This window comes from Procambarus clarkii, chromosome 38 (assembly GCF_040958095.1).
Source record: "Procambarus clarkii isolate CNS0578487 chromosome 38, FALCON_Pclarkii_2.0, whole genome shotgun sequence".
NCBI classification, from domain to species: Eukaryota; Metazoa; Arthropoda; class Malacostraca; order Decapoda; family Cambaridae; genus Procambarus; species Procambarus clarkii.
In genome coordinates this window covers 8,713,879-8,737,947 of record NC_091187.1, presented here as the reverse complement: position 1 = coordinate 8,737,947, position 24,069 = coordinate 8,713,879, and the positions used below count along the sequence as shown (strand labels likewise).

At 41.1% G+C, this 24,069-nt stretch overlaps 3 protein-coding genes across 3 annotated transcripts in view; 2 read left to right on the top strand and 1 right to left on the bottom strand.

Annotated features, from left to right (window-relative positions):
- The first annotated feature begins 1,159 nt into the window (after positions 1-1,159).
- On the top strand, positions 1,160-1,567 carry LOC138372160 (outer membrane protein H.8-like). The gene has a single exon (XM_069337471.1). It carries the CDS (start codon positions 1,160-1,162, stop codon positions 1,565-1,567), a length of 408 nt encoding a protein of 135 aa, XP_069193572.1.
- Positions 1,568-12,114: 10,547 nt separating this feature from the next.
- LOC138372378 (uncharacterized) overlaps positions 12,115-24,069 on the top strand; it is an 86,203-nt gene continuing 74,248 nt past the window's right edge. Inside the window, exons 1-2 of the mRNA XM_069337681.1 lie at positions 12,115-12,348; positions 21,505-21,575. Of these exons, the coding sequence (XP_069193782.1) occupies positions 21,570-21,575 (6 nt within the window). The 5' untranslated portion in view covers positions 12,115-12,348; positions 21,505-21,569. The remainder of the gene's footprint in view (positions 12,349-21,504; positions 21,576-24,069) is intronic.
- Positions 16,622-17,474, bottom strand: LOC138372159 (tigger transposable element-derived protein 7-like). Its single transcript, XM_069337470.1, has 2 exons — positions 17,336-17,474; positions 16,622-16,929 (listed from the first exon to the last, which is right to left on the bottom strand). Exons 1-2 carry the CDS (start codon positions 17,472-17,474, stop codon positions 16,622-16,624), a joined length of 447 nt encoding a protein of 148 aa, XP_069193571.1.

Genomic DNA, 24,069 nt, shown 5'->3' with positions numbered 1-24,069 from the left:
TAATGGCTCGAAAGGGCCACCACTTACGGGCTATTCATGCCCGTGCCACCTCTTGGGTGGCTTAATCTTCATCAATCGAGTCCCGTCCCCACTTACGCTGTAGCCACAGCCTGCTTTGCAATGAAACCCGCACTGCACCGACACATGGACCAGTGGTCGGTACCTTGGGTTCAGTCTGTTTAACTGTGTTCTCAAACCTGATGGATCTTACGCCAGCTACCTCGGTCCCAGACATCACCCTGTCCGGCATTGTCGTCGTGGGCCCTTCTACGTCTCAGTGCGACCCGCCAGGGGCGGCCTGCCCATCTCAACATGTCCTAAGGTACAGTGGTGTCAGTGTTTCCCCCACCATGCTCAGCGTGCGGGGCCTCCTGTCTAGTTAGGGACGCCCCCCCTGTCTGGCGTGTGCCCAGCGCCGTGTCCCTTGTGGTGCGTGTTGCGCCGCCCTAGCTAGCTTCCTTTCTTTAGAGCATTACTTGTGCGGGTTATTCGGCGCGGTCCTTATCCGCCCTCAGTGCCACGCCCGGGCGTGCATGCTGTGGTGTGCACGTGTGGGGCTCCTTTCCGCCCGTGGGTTGGCATCGCCCCGTCTGGTGGCACCACCCCACATGGCCAGGCACTCAGTAGCTGTCTTGCCCTAGGCGTCCTTAGGTGCCCTGGTTTGCCTCACGCCCCGGAGGGTCGCCCGGGCCAGCGGGCCATGAGGTATGCACGTGCGGGCTCCTTAATTTACACCCGTGGGTGGTGTTGCACCAAGCCTGGTGGCGTCCCCCCACGTGGCCGGTCACTCTGTGGTTTTCCTGCCCCTAGCAGGTGCCCCTAGAGGCCCTGGCTGTGTGCCTGGCCTGTCTGGCGTATCCGGAGTGTCTTGTGCCGGCGGGTGCCAGCGCCGTCGTCCCTTGTGGTGCGGGTGTGGCCCCCAGATGTGTGGACTGCCCAGTGTAGCCTGGAAGAAACTGCGGCTCTCAGGCCGCTGGTTTGTGCAGACGTGTGAACTGCCCGGTGTAGCCCGGAAAACCTGTGGCCCTCCCTGCACCCCTAGCTGGGTAGCTGCCGCATGCTCCAGCTGGTCTGTTCCAGCCGCTGTGGTTCCAACTGATGATGTTCCAGCTGCTGGTGGTGCAGCCGATGTTTCTCCAGCTGGCTGGTGTCGCAGCTGATGTCGTTCCAGCTTGTTGATGTTCCAGCTGCTGACGTTACAGACGTTGATGTCCCAGCTGCTGTGGTTCTTGCTGTCGGTGTTCCAGCGGCTGTCGTCGTAGCTGGTGCTGCCACAGCGGGTGTTATACTGGCCGTTGAGGTTACAGCTGATGGTGCACCGGCCACAGATGCTCCAGTTAACGATGTCCCAGCTGCCGTTGTTGTAGCTGACGATGTTCCAGTCGACGTTGTTCCAGCTGTTGGTTTCCCGGCTGTCGTGTACCCAGCTGATGATGATCCAGCTGCTGGTGTTCACGCAGCTGATGTTCCAGCTGCTGGTGTTCCAGCTGTTGTTGTACCAGCTGTTGATGTTCCAGCTGCTGACGTTCCCAGTCGATGGTGTTACAGCTGCTGCGGGCGCAGATGATGCTGTACCGGATCGCTGATGTTCAAGTTGATCATGTTACAGATGCTGATCTTCCAGCGGTTGATGTACCAGCTGATGATGTTCCAGCTGACGAAGTTGCAGCGGCTGTTGTTCCAGCCGCAGATGTTCCAGTTGATGGTGTTCCAGTTGATGGTGTTCCAGCTGTTAATGTCCCAGCTACTGTTGTTTCTCCTATCGATGCTCCAGCTGCTGGTGCCCCAGCGGTTGATGCTCTGGCCGTCGATGTAACAGCCGGTGACGTTCCAGCTGCTGTTGTTCCAGCTGATGCTGTTCCAACTGCCGTGTTGCAGCCCGATGTGTCCCAGCTGCTGTTGCTCCAGATGGTGTTGTTCCTTCTGTTGATATTCCTGCTGTGGTTGTTCCAGCAGATGATGTTCCAGCTGCTGTTGTTCCAGCTGGTGATGTTCCAGCTGTTGATGTTCCAGCAGCTGAGGTTCGAACTGTTGATGTTGCTGTTGTCCCCGGGCGCGGGGTCCCTCCCCCAAGTCCGTCTGTCTCCCCCCTTTTGCCGTGCCCGTCTGTCTTATGCATTAGGGTACTATGCATTAAGAATACTTTAAGATGAATACAAGACAATCTCTGGCACGATCTAAAGGACTTCCAGAAGGATTCTAGTTGGTTCCAAGATCGCTTCAAGCGTAACATGACTGCAAGTTACCTTCACGATGACTTCAAGATAACTCCGAGACGACTCCTAGATGGCATCATGTTGACTTCACGATGACGCCAAGATGATTTCAAGACGACTCTAGGTGGAATCCAAGACGTCTTCAAGATGACTTCAGGACGCCCCCAGGATGACTTTAGGACAATTCCAAACGACTTAAGTTGGCTTTAAGATCACTTTGGTGAACCTTCAAGATGTTTTCAGGCTGGCTGGGCCTATAGTGTATTCTTCAGTTCCCCCATTCGGTCTTGGGGGTGCCGTTTTCTTTCTCACAGGGCTCGTCGGCGGGTCCCCCCCCCTTCTCTCTTCCACGCTCCCATGGTTGACTACAAGTTGACTTCACGATGACATCTTGATGTCAGCATGATATCTCCACGTTGACGACTCAAGATGACTCTAGGAAGAATCCTAGATGTCTTCAAGATGACCATGAGAAGGGGACCCCCTCACCACACTCACGTTGCGTGTCCCTCCGCTGCGTATTTGCGATCGCCTAAAAGATGACTGCAGGTGACTTCTTGATGTCCGCATGATGACTTCATGTTGGCGTCTTCCTGACTTCAAGATGATTACAAGTTGATCTGTAGATGACGTCAGGACGACTCCAGGAGGCCATCAGGATGACTTCAAGACGATTCCCAGACGACTCCAAGCTGCCTTTCATGTGGACTGGTGGCATTATATTATATATTAATTTAAGTTCATTTCTATTCAGTATTGGGTTTATTGTTGGCTCACTTCTACCATATTATTACCTGTACTGGATTTTCTGATCAGGGAGAAAAAAGACACCAGCAGTATGGGGCTTATTTATTAAGTAGTAAACTACAAGTAAGTAATTTCTACAGAACACGTAAATGAGGCGGCTATAAGTGAGTACTTGACAAATGCTATAACATAGACGTGGATAACTCTAAGTACAGCTAAATCAACTTAATATGAACACCCATAGTAACATTTAATAAAGTAGGCTTATAGCCAAGTAACAAGATTATTCAAAATTTGCAGAACACCAAATAAGCTTATTGTCTAGGAGTAGAAGTAGAAGTCAAATGTATAACATAACTGAAATAGACAATCAGGACATTTAATGTAAATATAATGGGAATAAACAACGTAACATTTAATAATGCAGCCTGACCAAGAGACCAGATAAGACATAATGCTAAACCCTAGTGGAGTTAATACGGAAGTTAACCAGTGCGTGCGGAATTTACATAGAGACTGGGAAATGCCTGATGTTAAATTGGAGGAGAAATTAACCCAAGCCATGATGGATTGCTTATCTAGTGACCTTAATTCTACCTCTAATTGTTTCAATTCTTTTGTTTACTTGCATTTATTGTTGTGTCTTGCCATAATTATTCTCTAATTTAGCAGACTCAATACTTTGTAAGCTCTTATTGTATTGTTATATTATTATATTGTTGTGTTTTGCTGTAATTACTTTCTATTTTACAGCAGATTTAGTTTTCATCTGTTCATGTAACTGCTTATCTTATTGTATCGCGACATTCTTATCTATATGCTTACTGATATTGATCCTGATCGAAATCTTCTGTCCCATATCCACACTCATCAGCACATTGATCATCATTATTGCAGGTATTACACAGCAAATCCTGCAAAAAACAAACTCCTAAATAGCACCTGCTTATCAGTTTACAACCAAAATGTTAAGTCACTTGGTAAACATTTTGATGATATAAATGCACTTCTTACAGCACTAGGTACTAAATTATCTTTCATCATTTTAACAGAAACTTGGCTAAGTAATGACTACACCCAATTCTACAATTCAGCTGGTTATAAAGCCATTCATAACTGCAGGCCTAATAAAAAGGAGGTGGCACAGCAATATATTACAAAGATACCTTCATCTGCAATAGTGTCATTAGTGATAGAGACGACTATTGTGAATATACCTTTGCCAAGTTCTCCAGTAAATCCCTTAAATCCTCCCTGATAATCGGTGCCATCTATAGATTTCCTAATACCAACATAGCTTTATTCTCTGACAATGTAAGGAATCTTATCATAAATAACAATCTCAACAAAAATCACATCATTCTGGGAGGTGATTTCAATATTGACCTGGGTCTTCGAAACAACCCTCAAGTTGACTATTTCCGTAACAGCATGCACTCCTGTATGCTAATCCCCACAATCACCAAGCCCACCCGAGTCACTCAAACATCTGCCACTACTCTGGATCACCTATGGACTAATATAACAGCTCCCCTTACATCTGGGGTAATTTATGACAGAACAACTGACCACTATCCTACCTTCCTCATAGCAAACATGGACACAGCACCACCAGAAAGCAAGAAACTCTCATTCAGGCTACACAGTGAATCAGCTTTAGGCAATCTTTCTAATGCACTTCACAATATTAACTGGGAATCTGAATTTAATAATACACAGGATATAAACTCATTAACTAACCTCTTTCTCTCCAAAACTCTAAGCCTCTACAACACTCACTGTCCCCTCCTTACCAAACAAGTAACTGACAAAAGAAAAAATAACCCGTGGCTCACAAGTGGCATAATTAAATCAATCAACAAAAAACATGAATATGAAAAGAAATTTAGGATTGGCCTAGTTACAAAGGAAGTAGTTAAGAGGTACTCATCAGTGCTTACCAGTATCATAAGAAAAGCTAAACTTTCATATTATGAGACTAGATTCAAAGCAGCAAAAGGCAACATGAAAAGCACATGGAAAACCATCTCTAATATCCTAGGAACTAAACAACACTCCCACAACCAGATAACACTCTCTAAGGATGGCCTTACACCGTCATCTGATTTAGAAATGGCGAATGAATTTAATAGCTTCTTTTCATCGGTTGGTGCTAACCTTGCCAGTAAAATCCCACAGACTCAGACACATATCAACACATATCTCTCAGGCAGCTATCCAAACTCTCTTCTCCTTTCACCAGTCAGCCCGACAGATGTTGTGTCCATCATACACTCACTAAAAACCAAAGCTGGGAACATTAGTGAAATCCCATCCATTGTATACAAGAGCACCTCCCACGCCCTTGCACCACCTATAGCTCTGCTGTTCAACAAATCCCTTGAGTGTCATACCTTCCCTGATATCCTTAAAAAAGCAAGAGTAACGCCAGTTCATAAAGGAGGTAATCCGGCAGACATAAACAACTACAGACCAATATCAAACCTACCCATACTATCAAAAATATTTGAAAAAATTATCTACAAACAGCTCTACTCCTACCTCGTAAAATTCAACATTCTTAGCCCCTGTCAGTTTGGCTTCCGCTCTCAAAAGAGTACCAACGATGCAATATTAGTCTCCTTGATATAATTTACTCAGCCCTTGACAAAAATGAGTTTCCGATTGGACTCTTCATTTACCTGAGAAAGGCCTTTGATACTGTTAATCACAATTACCTCTAATGTAAACTCCATCAGTATGGAATCCGAGGCCATGCACTGGACTATATCCAATCCTATCTTAATGATAGACACCAATGTGTAGCCATCAATAATATATCCTCTCCCACTCTACCAATAACCGTTCGAGTCCCACAGGGCAACATCTTGGGACCTCTTCTATTTCTTATATACATCAATGATCTGCCTAATGTCTCTAACATTCTGAAACCTATTTTGTTTGCTGATAATACTAGCCTCATCTACTCTAACCCCAACCCACATACACTAAATAATGTCGTTAATAATGAACTAAAATAAGTCCACTTATGGATGTCAACCAACAAACTAACACTTAACATAAAAAAGACCTACTACATCTTATTTGGAAGCAAATCTACAAATGCAATTCAGCTTCAGATAGACAATGTAAACATTAGTAATAAAAATGATGGAAAGTTTCTTGGCATATTCCTAGACAAGAGACTCAACTTCAGTACCCACATACAACACATAACTAAGAAAGTCTCTAAAACAGTTGGTATACTCTCCAAAATCAGATATTATGTACCTAACTCTGCTCTCATCTCTCTATATTATGCACTAATCTATCCCTATCTTAATTATGGTATCTGTGCATGGGGTTCAACCACTGCAAACCACCTCAAGTCCATCATCACCCAGCAAAAATCTGCTATTAGGATAATAACAAATTCTGCTTTCAGACAACACTCAGCCCCCTTGTTTAACTCCCTAAACATGCTAAACATAATCTCACTCCACAAATTCTCTTGTGTCAACTACATTTACAAAACCCTGTTCTTAAATGCAAATCCTGCTCTGAAACTCTCCCTGGACAGATGTAATAGGACCCATTATCACCACACCAGAAATAAATATCTCTTTGATATCCCCAGAGTCAAACTTAATCTGTGTAAACACTCTATGCAAATAAAGGGACCCAGTCTATGGAACTCACTCCCTAGTGAATTGAAAAGCTGTCCAACTTTTGCATCATTCAAAAAGAATACTAAAAAGTACATAATTTCATCTTCATAGTTTTTTACCTTTTGCTTTAAAATTGCACTGTATCTATTGCTACCCAATCTTTATGTACCCAATCTGAACATCTTTATCATTGTGATCATTGTTGTCTTCTTAGATGTGCTGTCAATCTGCTGTATGATGTCTATTAATCTTGTTTAAATTACCAATCAAGCTGTCAATGTAATCAATCAGAGCTTTAATATACCAATGTGCTTTAATATACTTACTAATCTCTCTCATCTCATTCATTTTTTTTCTTGCAATGTATTTGTTATCATTTTATTAATTCTGATAGAAATTACCTACTTAAAATTATCTGTTAGATTAAGGACCTGCCCGAAACGCTGCGCGTACTAGTGGCTTTACAAGACTGTAATTACTGTACTATGCTATGTATTCTCACAAACCCAATGTACCTTCTTGTATATAAATAAATAAAATATAATAAAACCCGTGGAAAGATGCAGGGTGCCCCAGAACTTTCGGCATAACTTACGGAAAGATATAAGGGGCCCCAGAGATAGTTGGCTGCCCCAGCTCAGGTGTGGCACCAGGGCTCAATATCATCAAGAAAGAGATAGATAATATTGCGAGATCAAAAGTTGCCGATAATCTTTCAAGGAAAAAGTTTTATGATTATTCGGGTGAAATTTAAAAAAAAAAAAAGATTCATGCAGAGGAGTAACAAAAGTTATAGATGATGTCTCTGGGGTCCAATAATAGTCAGAAACGAGACAAATCGTGAATTGATTTTCAGATCTGATTGGGCAGTATCCTCCCGACTCAACCTCTGGGGGACAATTCGTGAAAAAACGATTTGAAAGGTGAATTTGTGCTCACCTAATCGTGCCTTTTTTGTTTATTGTGTTTTATGGGCTTTATGTAACAAGTTAGAACATGTTTGGGCTAGAGAAATGTGTGTGAATATTGAATATGTGTTTGAGATAGAATACGTTCGTATTTGAAGTGGAAATATTGGAATAGAGTATTGGGTGGGGAAGAAGCATGACTGAATAGTATAGTAAGTCCTTGACACACCTCCATTTTCTGTAATGGTCAGTGATTGGCCTGAGGGTTTATGTGCGGATTTTGACCAATCAGAAGCCGAGTACAAAAATTATCATTGCGTCCCGGGGTCATGGACCAATCAGGTGAAATATTTCTTATATGTTGCGGGGTGTCACGTGACCTGACGTCATCAATAGCAGCCCCCTACATACGAATTAGTATTAAGTTTTAGGCTTAGTGTTTTTCCTGCCCGAAACGCTTTGCGTAATAGTGGCTTTAGACATTGTATGTACTAGCTCTATCTATAAATCCATCAACTTTCTGTATCTCACCTTGTATGTATGTACTTTACCTGAATAAATATTTGTATTTGTATTTGAATACCCCATTGGGGTTAAGCAGGGTTCTAAATATATCAAAATTTTTTTCAAAAACTGTTGGCATTCTTTCTAAGATCAGATATTATGTACCACGCCCTGCCCTGGTGACTCTCTATTACTCCCTCATCTATCCATATCTCAACTATGGAATTTGTGCTTGGGGTTCTACTACCCAAAATCATTTACGTCCTCTAATTACTCAACACAAAGCTGCTATTAGGACAATATCCAACTCTGGCCCCAGACATCACTCGGTACCCTTACTCAAGTCTCTGAATATGTTAGATATTAAGTCACTGCACATTCTCTCATGTGTATTATACATATATAAAACGCTGAACTGTAATGCCATTCCTGACCTCAAAAGCTTCATAGAAGGTTGTAACAGAACCCATGAGCACCACACCAGAAACAAATACAGTTTTGATATTCCTAGAGTACGACTTAATTTTTTTTGAGATTGAGATATATACAAGAGTTGTTACATTCTTGTACAGCCACTAGTACGCGTAGCGTTTCGGGCAAGTCCTTAATCCTATGGTCCCTGGAATACGATCCCCTGCCGCGAAGAATCGTTTTTTCATCCAAGTACACATTTTACTGTTGCGTTAAATAGAGGCTACAGTTAAGGAATTGCGCCCAGTAAATCCTCCCCGGCCAGGATACGAACCCATGACATAGCGCTCGCGGAACGCCAGGCGAGTGTCTTACCACTACACCACGGAGATAGGGATAAGATAGGGATAATCAAACTAGAAATGCTCTACAAATCAAGGGACCCAGAATGTGGAATGACCTTCCCAACCATGTTAAAGACTGTACCTCTCTCAACCAGTTTAAGATAAAAACGAAGCTATACCTAATAAATTCCCTGTAACCTACCTTACCCCTCTGTTGTCAACCAATGTCTGTTTTTTTTTAAACAACGCTGTTTCTCGACCTAATTGTATTTGTGCTGCTTTTTCAGCCATGTTCCCCGTGTTTATCTCTTTTTTTATTTGTTCTCAACGCATTTTATTCTTTATGCTCAATTAGTATTAGGTTTTAGTCATTAATGTTTTTTCATGCCCGAAACGCTTTGCGTAATAGTGGCTTTAGGCATTGTATGTACTAGCTCTATCTATAAATAGATAAATTTTTATAAAATCTCCTGTATGTATGTACCTTACCTGAATAAACATTTATTTATTTATTTAAACAAGGGGGCCGAGTGTTGTCTGAAAGCAGAATTTGTTACTATTCTGATAGCAGATTTTTTCTGGGTGATGATGGACCTGAGGTGGTTTGCAGTGGTTGAACCCCATGCACAGATACCATAATTAAGATAGGGATAGATTAGTTGCTCCAATACTAATACATAACACTAAGTACATAATATCTGATTTTGGAGAGTATACCAACTGTTTTAGAGACTTTCTTATTTAAGTGTTGTATGTGGGTACTGAAGTTGAGTCTCTTGTCTAGGAATAGGCCAAGAAACTTTCCATCATTTTTATTGCTAATGTTTATATTGTCTATCTGAAACTGAATTGCATTTGTAGATTTACTTCCAAATAAGATGTAGTAGGTCTTTTCTATGTTAAGTGTTAGTTTGTTGGTTGACATCCATAAGTGGACTTTTTTTAGTTCATTATTAACAACATTATTTAGTGCATGTGGGTTGGGGTTGGAGTAGATGAGGGTAGTATCATCAGCAAACAAAATAAGTTTCAGAATGTTAGAGACATTAGGCAGATCATTGATCTGCCTAATTTAAGAAATAGGAGAGGTCCCAAGATGCAATTATTAGTCTCCTTGACGTTATCTACTCAGCCCTTGACAAAACTGAGTTTCCGATTGGACTCTTCATTGACCTAAGAAAAGCCTTTGTTACTGTTAATCACAATTTCCTCTTACTTAAACTCCAGCATTATGGAATCCGAGGCCTTGCCCTTGACTACATCCGATCCTATCTTAGTGACAGACACCAATATGTAACCATCAATGATATAACTTCTTCTACTCTACCAATTACCGTTGGAGTGCCACAGGGCAGTATCTTAGGACCTCTTCTATTTCTTATATATATAAACGATCTGCCTAATGTCTCTAATATTCTCAAACCTATATTGTTTGCTGACGATACTACCCTTATCTATTCAGACCTCAACCCACATACACTAAATAATGTTGTGAATAATGAATTAAAAAAAGTCCACTTATGGATGTCAACGAACAAACTAACATTAAACATCGAAAAGACTTACTACATCTTATTTGGAAGCAAATCATCAAATGCATTACAGCTACAGATAGACAACATTAACATCAGTAATAAAAATGATGGCAAGTTTCTTGTCCTATTCCTAGACAAGAGACTCAACTTCAGCACCCACATTCAACACATAACTAAGAAAGTTTCTAAGACAGTTGGTATACTCTCCAAAATCAGATATTATGTTCCTATCTCTGCTCTCCTCTCACTATATTATGCACTAATCTACCCCTATCTTAATTATGGTATCTGTGCATGGGGGTCTACCACTGCAAACCACCTTAAGCCCATCATCACACAACAAAAATCTGCTATCAGAATAATAACTAACTCTGCTTTCAGACAACACTCAGCTCCCTTGTTTAAATCCCTAAACTTGCTAAATATTAACTCCCTCCACACATTCTCTTGTGTCAACTACATTTACAAAACCCTGTTCTTAAATGCAAACCATGCTCTGAAACTCTCCCTGGACAGATGTAATAGGACCCATTATCACCACACCAGAAATAAATATCTCTTTGATATCCCCAGGGTCAAACTTATTCTGTGTAAACACTCTGCGCAAATTAAGGGACCCAGTCTATGGAACTCACTCCCTAGTGAATTGAAAAGCTGTCAAGCTTTTGTCTCATTTAAATATATATACTATTTATACTTACATATACTTAAATATATATACTATATATACACGTTCCACAGGAATATTTTGGGACGACACAATAACATAGTCAAGCAGCATTTACTGGTCCTGTTCATCCTGGGAGATGGAATGTTGGGCAGATGACACATTTGCAGATGACACTAAGATCTATGATAAAGAAGGAAGTGAAAGTGATATTGAGACTTACAAAGAGATCTACATGAACTCCACCGATGGTCAGATGACTGGCAAATGCTCTTTAATATCGATAAATGCCAGACCTTGCCTGTAGGGCATAACATTCCACGTCACAACTACCAAATTGCCCACACTACCTTACAACAGATAGATGAAGAATGCGACATTGGAATCAGAATCCATCATTCACTAAAAGTTGCACAACAAGTGGGAGCGGCAGTAAAAAAAGTGAACCAAACCTTGGGAATAATCAAGCGTGCCTTTACTTTCAAGGAAACTATAGTAGTCCTTCAATTGTATAAGTCTCTGGTGCGCCCCCACCTGGATTATTGTATACAGGCATTGAGACCTTATCTTCAGAAAGACATAGCTGCTCTGGAGAAGATGCAACACCGGGCAACAAAAATCATACCAGAGCTTAGTCATCTCTCGTATCAGGAAGGGTTGAGGGCCACTGGCCAAACAACACAGCAAACCAGGCATGACAGGGCGGAGCTCATCGAAACACTTAAAATACTCAACAATTTGGACGATGTTGATCCGGACACTTTCTTCTAAAGGTCAGATGTAACACGAACGAGGAGCAACGGGTTCAAGCTCAACAAGCCACAATGTAGGACAGAAAACAGGAGAGGCTTTTTCTCCCGTATGGTTGTAAACCCGTGGAACAGCCTACCCGCCAAAAAGTAGGTAAGGTAAACGCCAAAACTCTACTGGGTTTTAAAATACAGATATAAAAGATCGTCCAGGCAAATGGGTAGGACCTTTGACAAGCAGCCAACTTCCTGTCCTCGTTGAGGCCACCAATATTAGTGTCTCAAGTAAATTAAAGGTCGGCAAAGATCAGTAACCAAAGAGAATGGGAAGAGCGACGTGGCGGGTAAGCGAGCGAGCGAGTGACGTCATCACAACAAAGGTTGCTATAGACGTCTCCAAGACTCGGGAAGTTCGCCTGTCTTAAAGACCTGTGTCCACAATACCGGCCAAATTGTCCCTCCCACAGTACTCTCAGGACACTTATGGCAGTGTAAGTGTGTGGTGAGGCCACACCACTGAAGACATTGAGGATATACCACGAGGGAGAGACAAAACTGTTGAAGGAAGGAGTCACTGGCTCCACCTGACCACCTTGTTCCTCGCACTCTCATCATCCTCCGTAAGTACTGGAGTGCATTACCTGCTTGATACCTGGTTGATGGGGTTCTGGGAGTTCTTCTACCTCCCAAGCCCGGCCCGAGGCCAGGCTCGACTTGTGAGAGTTTGGTCCACCAGGCTGTTGCTTGGAGCGGCCCGCAGGGCCACATACCCACCACAGCCTGGCTGATCCGGAACTTCTCTTAGAAAACAGTCCAGTTTTCTCTTGAAGATGTCCACGGTTGTTCCGGCAATATTTCTTATAGTCACTGGGAGAACGTTGAACAACCGTGGACCTCTGATGTTTATACAGCGAAGAGTTAGGGGTGACATGATAGAGGTTTACAAGTGAATGAATGGACACAACAAAGGGGATATTAATAGGGTATTAAAAGTATCAGTACATGACAGAACACGAAACAATGGGTATAAATTGGATAAATTTAGATTTAGGAAAGACTTGGGTAAATACTGGTTCGGTAACAGGGTTGTTGATTTGTGGAACCAATTACCGCGTAACGTGGTGGAGGTGGGGCCCTTCGATTGTTTCAAGCGCGGGTTGGACATGTAAATGAGTGGGATTGGGTGGTTATAGATAGGAGCTGCCTCGTATGGGCCAATAGGCCGTCTGCAGTTGCCTTTGTTCTTATGTTCTTATGTTCTCTGATTGTGCCTATGGCACCTCTGCTCTTCACTGGTTCAATCCTGCATTTTCTTCCATATCATTCACTCCAGTACGTTGTTATTTTACTGTGTAGATTTGGGACGTGGCGCTCCAGTATTTTCCATGTGTATATTTTTTGGTATCTCTCTCTCGTCTCCTTTCTAGAGAGAACATTCGGAGAGCTTTGAGACGATCCCAATAATTTAGGTGTTTTATCTCAACGATGCGTGCCGTATATGTTCTCTGTATTCCCTCTATTTCAGCAATCTCTCCTGCTCTGAAGGGGGCAAGTGAGTACTGAGCTTTCTGCTCCAACATTGTCTTACACCCCCAACATACAATTGTTAATAATAAAAATAATAAAAATTTATTTAGGAAAAGTATATACATAGTTGCAGAGTTACAGTACAAACATTCTGTTTGATTTAAAGATAGAGGTAGTACATACAATACCTAAAGCCACTAGTACGCATAGCGTTTCGGGCAAGGTGAGGTGGGGAAAAAAAACACTTAGACTAAAACTTAATAGTAATTAAGCTTAAAGTATAATTGCATTGAAAGGAAAAAATAAAAATAATAAAAGATGAAAAAAGGGGGGGACATGGTAGAAAATAGCCAATATACAAGTTGGTCAACAAACAGCATTTTTTTTTTCTTCAACAAAAATGTTGGGGTATGGAAATAGGACTATGGAATTGTTGGAGGTGTAGATGTAGGCCAGTAGAATTGTTGGGGTAAATTATATGCCAATAGCATTGTTGGGGTGTGGACATTGGCCTATCGAATAATGATAACTTTTATAATAATAATAATAATGAGAAATTCCACTGGGACTGTGTGGTGTTGCAAACCCATGACCAAGGCATTGCCAGCCGCATACTCTACTACTGTACCACCACTGACTTAATTACAATCGGATTTCTACTGATATCACAGGAAGTCTGTGATATCCTGATATCACAGTCCTGAAGCCAGTCCAAGTTTTATGTAAGACCCCAAGCACTCAGGTGAAGGATAAAGTACTGTAGTTCAACACTGTATGCACAACTTCAGATACACAGAAAATCACACTAAGGTGATATACATCACTGAACAATCCACTGAGGCTGTGAGGTGATGCAAACATTGCAGGTTTGCATCATCTCACAGCCCGAGGGAATTTTCTCATTGATGTATATCACTTTAGTGTGATTTTCTGTGTAAATAATAATAATAATATTATTATTTATTCAAAAGATTGTGTGTACAAAGAACATAAGAATATTGTTCAATTGAAGGGACAGAAGTTACACATACTAATGAAGCCACTATTACGCAAAGCGTTTTGGGTAAAATTAATAATAATATAGAAATTTTTTAATTAAAGTTGTGACGGGATAAAACACTTAATACTGTTAGAGAAGTAAGCTAACAAAATGAGAATGTTCAAGGAAAATAAAAAATTAATACAAAGAAGGTGATACTTAAGGATGACAAGCATAGACTATTACATTATGGAGTCAGTAGTTCTAGCAACAGTACAGTAGTTTATTTACATTAATTATAGAATGGAAATACAAGGTGTAATTTAGAAAAGCAAGTGAACTATTCCTCATAACATTTTCTTTGAACATATCAGAACATAGAATAACATACTATAATTTAAGGTTAATTTGGCCAACAGTTTCAAATAACCAAGATCATAAAGGACACGAGTAAACACTTTATCAAAGAAATGCATGAAATTAGATGACATTAAATGTAGATAGTAAATGTAGAAATTGAATGTGTGTACTCGCTTGAATGAACTATATGGAGCATAGCCGATTCATTCCAGTGTGGAATTCATTCCATCCGTTCGGCCCCAGCAACTCCCTTCCCCCCCCCCCACCCCCCAAAAAAAATGCAATCACATTAATGCATATGCCAGTCCACATTTGCCTTATGAAAAATTTAAATAACAAAGAATTTGAATTGCAATGAAATAAATTGATATTGCACGTTACAGTACTGTACTTACCCTACCAGTTGAGTTTTGTAGTGCAAACTTTGTTAGCCTTAATATCCTGAGAGTGCCACACACATGAATATAAATTGTTTAAAGAACAGTAACTTTTCTAACAAATGTACATTATACTCTACAGTCTGTACATAAAGTACAGACCACTAGAATCACACTACTGCAGTACACTTATATCATACAAACTACACTTTGTACATTTAATGTCATTAGAACTGTGCTGTACAGCTCAATTGGCACTCCCAGGTAAGTTATGGCTAGTGCTGGGTGCTGGTCCAGTTGCCTGGGCATCAGCAGAAGGTGTGTCCTTGCTAGTGCTGGGTGCTGGTCCAGTTGCCTGAGCATCAGCAGAAGGTGTGTCTTTGCTAGTGCTGGGTGCTGGTCCAGTTGCCTGAGCATCAGCAGAAGGTGTGTCCTTGCTAGTGCTGGGTGCTGGTCCAGTTGCCTGAGCATCAGCAGAAGGTGTGTCCTTGCTAGTGCTGGGTGCTGGTCCAGTTGCCTGAGCATCAGCAGAAGGTGTGTCCTTGCTAGTGCTGGGTGCTAGTCCAGTTGCCTGAGCATCAGCAGAAGGTGTGTCCTTGCTAGTGCTGGGTGCTGGTCCAGTTGCCTGAGCATCAGCAGAAGGTGTGTCCTTGCTAGTGCTGGGTGCTAGTCCAGTTGCCTGAGCATCAGCAGAAGGTGTGTCCTTGCTAGTGCTGGGTGCTGGTCCAGTTGCCTGGGCATCAGCAGAAGGTGTGTCTTTGCTAGTGCTGGGTGCTGGTCCAGTTGCCTGAGCATCAGCAGAAGGTGTGTCTTTGCTAGTGCTGGGTGCTGGTCCTGTAGGCCTACTGTGAAATCGTACCAAAAACTTTGGAATCTTAGATTGTTTCTTTGTTGTGTGCTTCATTATAATATCTTTCATGTCCTTTAGGTGCAGGTAATAATCTGTCAGCTCTTCATTATCAGTTACAATAACCAAATCAAGCAGATCATTAACCTTTTGCAATGATGCAGCATATGGAATAGGTAACACACTATCATCTTCCTCTTCCACATCTTCATCATTATTACCAGTAACACACTGGATAATCTCATCATCAGTTAATTCACCATAACCTGGATCATCAGCATCATTACCTAACCACTCATTCACATCAGAAAGTTGCAAATCTTCCTCACCTGCATCTCTGAATGTCTCAAAAATCGCATTATCAAAGCCCTCAAAATCATAGTCATCTACATCTTTATTCTAACCAGGTACCAGACTCAGAATTTTATTCCAAGCATTCTTTAATGTGGTGACCTTCAACTCACTCCATGCCTTGGCCTAGTTGTAAATTGCATCTTTAATTGAATATTTCTTGAAATTTTCTAGTGTTCTACTAGCCTTCGTATCCTTATTAGGCATCTCGTCTTCCTCAGAAAGCAGAACTTCCATAATATCTGAATTTATAGCTCTTTTATAAAGCCTTTGAGAGCATAGATAACCCCTAATCCATGGGCTGTATTACAGATGTAGTGTTTGGTGGTAAAGCCATACATGTTATTTTGCCATCAGGCGATGTTAATTTAGCAATGGGGTGAGCTGGGGCATTATCTGTCAACAACATTGCCCTTACCTCAGCTGGATGAATTCTGCACATCCTGCAGAATTCATATCTGCTGCTTTTTTACTTCTTTACAAAAGTGATTCTGGAACCAATCCTCAAAAGTAATCTGTGTGAACCAGGCATTTTTTGTGTTGTAGTAGACGACAGGTAATCTGTTCATGCAGTTTTTCAATGCTCTGAGGTTGGCAGATTTCCCAACAATTGCGTACTTTGTTCGGTGACTGCCATCTGCGTTACAGCACAATAATGCTGAAATTCTTTCCTTCTTTACCTTGCAACCAGGAATTCTCTTCTCAAGCCTGAAGGCCAAGGTGTTTCTTTGAAGGCATATCCAGTTAAAGCCTGTTACATCTGCATTGTACACTTAAAACCAGCTTAGATTATTAGATATCATGTGCTGAGAAAGTTTATGCTTATATGCATTAGCACTTCCAACATCTGCACTTAATGCATCGCCACAATTTTTCTTGTTAATGATGCCATACCTCTCTTTAAATCAACATACTTATTCAATACAAGCCTTGAAATTGTCTATGTTTAACTTTACAGCAAGTCTTTCAGCTGCATTTCTAATAGAATCAACTCAAACAAAAATTCCTTTTGCACGATGCTGTGTAAACCATTTAAATACAGATGAGTCTAAATCCATATACTTAGCAGGTTTCAATGTTTTCCTGTTGCCTATTGCTTGAGTTTGAGCAAAGAATTTCTTAATATTATCCTTCTGCTTTTTTTATATCACAAATTGTAGCTTTACCGATGTTGAATTTTTGGGCGAGTTGAGTGACAGAGTATCCACGCTCTGCTTTCTCTGTCAAGTCAACTGTCTGATCAATTGACAAATGTTTTCTCTTTTGTTTTATACCTTCAATACCATGAATGCTGCTCTGAGACATCTTGACAGATTAAATGAGTTCAAACAGTAAAAATTGTTCAAATTTATCATGAAAATCCTTCGCACGTGAGTCCGACGTTTTTACCCCAGGAAGAGGTGAAGCACATGGTGCCAGCCATCTCATCCAGGCCCAACGCGTTGACATGACCTGTGCTTATTTTATAGGGATATTCAAAATTTGATGTACATATTGACTGTTACAAATTGTTTTATTTAAAATATTATTATTGTTATAATTAGAGAAATATTGTTAGTGTGAAATTTTATGCATTTTATACAGTACAGTTCTGTATTAACCCTTAAGCTGTGCATGGCATACATATACGACAGGACCTGATGGCAAAGTTCAATTTCTCAAATTTGCTCTAATGCTTTCCAATTTTTTGTGCAAACTAGCAAATCCTGCAACTTTGTCTAAATGATCATAAACGTAACTTGTAAAGTAAGAAAATAAAAAATAATTATAAAATTGAATATTGAAAACTTCAGATATTGAGATCAGCTGCAAAAATATAAACTATCACCAATTGTTCATTTGGTGTTATTATGCTCTCAGAATAGTATATGATCTTCATTTTCATAGATTTAGAATATATGTTTTCAGTTTAGTTTACTGTAAAAAATATCATCAATGTGGCATTTGAATTATGTGCCAAATTTAGAAAAAAAATTGATAACTACAAATGTTCAGGGTTTGTGAAAAATCCATTCTAATAGGATTGTAGAACAGACAACTGTGCACATTATTTGTAAAAATGGTGAGAATCGGTCAGAAACTGAATTTTTTGAAGCTGTCTCAAAGTTTTAGAGATAACTGAAGTTAAAGTTATCGACAATGAATAAGGTAGTTCTAATTCATTAATTTACATATATGTTTTAATAAACATTGTTTGGCATTCGTACTCGAATATGTGAAAGTTGTAGGTCAATATGTGTTGGAATAATGTCAAGAAAAAATACCCCCCCCCCAAAAAAAACTAAATACTGTATAGGGAAAATTATAATGATCTAGGGGATAAAAATGTATAGTGGCACCTCGATTAACGAGTTTAATCCTTTCTGGCACCGAGCTCGTTATATGGAAAACTCGTCTTAAGAAACAAATTTCCCCATATAAAATAAAGGAAATAAATTTAATCCGTTCCACTCACAAAAATATCCATACTTGTATGACATTTTATAATGTAAATATAATACTGCACATGTATTTATGAATGTTTTGTTGTACTATTTTCATGTTTACCTTATGAAGAGTCGTTGCTGGCTTGAATGAGACGATGGAGAGGTGGGAAGGAAGAGAGGGGTTATGGTGTGGAAGGAGAATCCACCTCTGAATCAGGGGGGCTCTCTCGGGAATTTCTCCCCACTGGGACTGGTTTGTGGTTCACTATCACTGGCTCTTCTTTTCCAAAGAACGTATCTATTGACAATTGCTTTTGTCTTTGTTTTAGGATGTTCCTAAAACGAGTCGGCAAATTGTTATTAAACATGTTCACACACCGGGTTGTCACTGCTTTATCAGGGCAGCTTTTCCAAGAATGCAGTCACCTTTTCAAACATTCCCAACACTTCCCTGATCTCACTGGAAGAGGCAGCATCCTCCCTTACCTCCTCATCTCCTTACTAATGGTGCAAATTGTTGATGAGGACCTGCCATACTTCCTTGTGAGATCAGTCACACAGACACCACGCTCATGCTTTGCTATTATTTTCTTCTTCAAATCCACAGTAATTGTGTCTTTCTTCCTCTTGACAACACTATCTTTAGCAAGCAGCTTCTTTGGCGACATCTTGCGTTACAAATTGTAGTCACAAAACCACAAAATACCGAAAGAAAAGCGCAAATAAATGCAGAGGGATGCTTGTCGTGCGCGATACAACAACAACACTGGTGTCGGAGGCGTCCGAGAATTTGCAAGAACCCGCAAGACGCTAGGAAGCACCATGTGGTTTTGCTCGTTAATAGAGGTGAAGCTCGTCAATAGAGACAAATTTGCTGTGAGTGGCTCGCTCGTTACTCGAAATGATCGTAGATACAGCCGCTCGTTAATCGAAGTGCTACTGTACTTTATTAAAGTGATAAAGTCCTGATCATCAAAACCGCCCAAAGAGACATAGAAAATAGAATTTGAAATCTGTTAAAAACTCAGTCATAAAAAAATTCAAAGTCCCAAGTTCTGCCAGTTGTGACTGATTTATTGGGTGACCAATTTCATTCTATCTTGACATAGTTAGGGATGGGTATGCACTCTCCAGGATGTAGAGGTTACATCAAAATGAGATAATAAACAAAGGAGACAAAAAAAAATATATATATTTTTTGGATATTGGTGACAGTAACAGATATTAACATTAGGCAATACATTTTTATGATATATAACAAAATAGAGCATGATAACATACTCATTATTATTGGTATTATTATGTATTACTCAGCAATGCTATACAGGCACCAGCTGCATATCCACTTTGTGGACACTTCTTGCTACTATTCTTCTTCTTTGTACATTGTACAGGTGTTTGCATCTCTTTATTACTGCATTTTCCCTCAGTTCCAGTTAATAGGAGCTGTTCTCCTTATCAACAAAATGTTCTCCTTTTAAAAAAAAAATGGTCTTAAATACATTTTGAAAATATTGGAATGAAACTTTCATGATGCTTATGCCAATAAGTTGGAGATTTGTTTAGCATTTAATATTAATTTTCACATAATTAAAATATTTTTTGCCCAGCCCAGGCTATAGCAGCTTAAGGGTTAATGCACGTGGTTTGTATTACGTAGGCTGTCAGAGAGGGAGGGGAGGCAGCCGAGAACCCGCCCATACCCACTTCCTGCCCACCCTCCTTACTCCTGCCCACCCTCCTTACTCCTGCCCACCCTCCTTACTCCTGCCCACCCTCCTTACTCCTGCCCATCCTTCTTACTCCTGCCCATCCTTCTTACTCCTGCCCACCCTCCTTACTCCTGCCCACCCTCCTTACTCCTGCCCACCCTCCTTACTCCTGCCCACCCTCCTTACTCCTGCCCACCCTCCTTACTCCTGCCCACCCTCCTTACTCCTGCCCACCCTCCTTACTCCTGCCCACCCTCCTTACTCCTGCCCATCCTTCTTACTCCTGCCCACCCTTCTTACTCCTGCCCACCCTCCTTACTCCTGCCCATCCTCCTTACTCCTGCCCACCCTCCTTACTCCTGCCCACCCTCCTTACTCCTGCCCATCCTCCTTACTCCTGCCCACCCTCCTTACTCCTGCCCACCCTCCTTACTCCTGCCCATCCTCCTTACTCCTGCCCACCCTCCTTACTCCTGCCCACCCTCCTTACTCCTGCCCATCCTCCTTACTCCTGCCCACCCTCCTTACTCCTGCCCACCCTCCTTACTCCTGCCCATCCTCCTTACTCCTGCCCACCCTCCTTACTCCTGCCCACCCTCCTTACTCCTGCCCACCCTCCTTACTCCTGCCCATCCTCCTTACTCCTGCCCATCCTCCTTACTCCTGCCCACCCTCCTTACTCCTGCCCACCCTCCTTACTCCTGCCCACCCTCCTTACTCCTGCCCATCCTTCTTACTCCTGCCCACCCTCCTTACTCCTGCCCATCCTCCTTACTCCTGCCCATCCTTCTTACTCCTGCCCACCCTCCTTACTCCTTCCCACCCTCCTTACTCCTGCCCACCCTCCTTACTCCTTCCCACCCTCCATACTCCTGCCCACCCTCCTTACTCCTTCCCACCCTCCTTACTCCTGCCCACCCTCCTTGCTCCTTCCCACCCTCCTTGCTCCTGCCCATCCTCCTTACTCCTGCCCATCCTTCTTACTCCTGCCCACCCTTCTTACTCCTGCCCATCCTTCTTACTCCTGCCCACCCTCCTTACTCCTGCCCACCCTCCTTACTCCTGCCCATCCTCCTTACTTTTGCTCAAAGCACAATACCTACAAAAAGTTATTTAATTTTTCTAAACATTTACTATGTTTTGGTGGGAAAAATTTAGTCATAGAAACCTTAAATTTGTTTTATTTTGCCTTAATAGGTAATACTGCTTCCAGTCTCTGCTCGGCTACCCAGGACGATAGCAAACACAACTTCTGCCCATTAATGATGGTAAGGACAATTTTATTCTGACTGTACTACCAGTGTGTGTGTTTATCATGTTGATGTCAATAACCAGTGAATGTGAGTGTATTAATCAAGATATTTTCATTAACTAGTGTATTAATGCTGGTCTTGTCCTGTCACGTCTTGAGTCTTGTTCTGTCACACATTCAGGCCACAATTTTTTCCAGCCAGAGATCAGGGTTCTTTGAGTCACTTCTTGCCAGGCTTTGTCAACGAGTTTTAAAGCACTACAAATGTTAAAATGGTGTTTCCACAACTCTTTGAGGGTGAAGTTTGTGGCTTCAGTCACTTCAAAACATTTCTGGAAAAGTGCCCTTTCATAAAGTTTCTTAAAATTCGCTATGATTTTCTGGTTCATAGGCTGAATTAGAGGAGTGGTGTTAGGCGGAAGGAACTTTACTGTGAGAAATTTATTGTATCTGGGCAACAAATCATCTTCCAAGCCTGGAGGATGAGCAGGAGCATTGTCGAGGTGAAGCAGGGCCTTGAGTGGCAAATGTTTCTCCTGCAGATATTTTTCTATGGCAGGGCACATCACTTCATTCACCCACTCCGTAAAAAAAATCCTAGTCACCCATGCCTTATTATTAGCCCTCCACATCACACACATTTGGGTTTTCTGCACTTTATACTGTTTGAAAACCCTTGGATTTTCAGAATGATACACTAGCAAGGGTTTAATTTTCAAATCGCCACTCGCATTTGAACACAGCACAAGCGTAAACCTATCTTTCATAGGCTTGTGTCCGGGCAAGGATTTTTCCTCCTTGGTAAAATATGTCCTCTTGGGCAATCTTTTCGAGAACAGTCCTGTTTCATCACAATTAAACACCTGTTGCGGTAGGTAACCCTCAGCCTCTGCAAACTCCTTAAATTCTTCAATAAATTTCTCAGCGGCTGGTTTGTCTGAGCTGGCTGCCTCCCCATGCCTCACAACACTATGAATACCACTTCTTTTTCTAAATTTCTCAAACCATCCTCTGCTTGCCTTAAAGTCTCTTTCTGCACTCGTTCCAGGGGTTTTCTTTACAAGTTCTTCATGCAATACTCTGGCTTTCTCACAAATGATGGCCTCCGAAACACTATCACCCGCTAACTCCTTGTTGTGTATCCAAATTAATAACAACTTTTCCACTTCCTCAAGTATTTGTGGTCTTTGTTTCGTGATTGTTGATACTCCTTTTGCCACTTTGGCACTCATAATGTCCTTTTTATCGGAAAGTATAGTGCATATCGTTGATGTGGATTTGTTGTACTGCCTACAAAGTTCAACAACACGTGCACCATTTTCATGCTTCCGAATGATCTCTTGCTTTTCCTCTATTGTCATCCTCACATGCGATTTCTTGCCTTGAACCTTGCCACTGCCTTTCTTGGGACCCATTGCGATGTATATTATAACAAATTTTATGCTCAAATAGCAAACCTTCGAAAATAAACGATAAATCCTTGTGAAGAATTCAGGCGGGATAGTCACTGGGCGCGAGGCACTGGCAAACTGAGCGGCAATCGCCGAGCCACCACGCGCTAGGTCGGCCCGTACACGTATCAACAAACTCCTATCCTGAGGCAACCCTCGTAACCCGATGCAAATTTTCTGAGCAAATCCTGCTCGTAACCTGAAAAAATCGTAACCAGGGACGCTCGTAAGCCGAGGTACCACTGTACATGAATATTATATGGTAATAATACAAGATGGGCAAGGATATGCAATATAAACAGGCAAAAAAAAAAAGAGAACAAAGTGAGAATTAGACAATTAGATTAAGATTATGAATAAATAAATGGATTCAGATTCAAAATAATTAATAAAAAAGGAAACATAATTAATCAAATTCTAAATTCAGTAATCTCTTAAGATTGTAATACAGTAATATCATATGGTAATAAGACAAGTTGGATAAGGGTATGCAATAGAAACAAACACATATGGGCTGGAAACACTGATGTACTTAAAGCTTAAGAATCCATTAACAATACTGGAATATTAGACAACAAACAAGACTAGTAGCTAATATTAATGGGCAGATATATAAGTGAGAAACTAAATTATTAATTTTTAATTCACAAAGTAATGAATTAAAGATTCAGATGATTTGACAGATTAAGAGTTCAAGGTTTATAACATTTTGGGAAATTGAAGTGTTAGTATCAACAGATAAATGGGTAAGTTGCAAATATTATAAGCTAAGAATATGATAACTAGACAAATTAAGCATTCAAAAAATTATTACATTATATAAAATTGAAGTCATTGTAGTAATAGTTATAAGAGGGTAAATTATATGTATTTAAAACCAATTATATAAAAAAGAAGCATATATTAATTTATATAAAAATATAAAAAAACTAAATTTAAATAAGGTTAGCCTAGGTAAGGCTTGGTCACTCGTGTGTTAGTTTCAGCAATGACATTGGAAGTTTGCTGGCTTCCAGTTATGTCACAATCAACAAAGAAAGCCTATAATTGTTAGACATT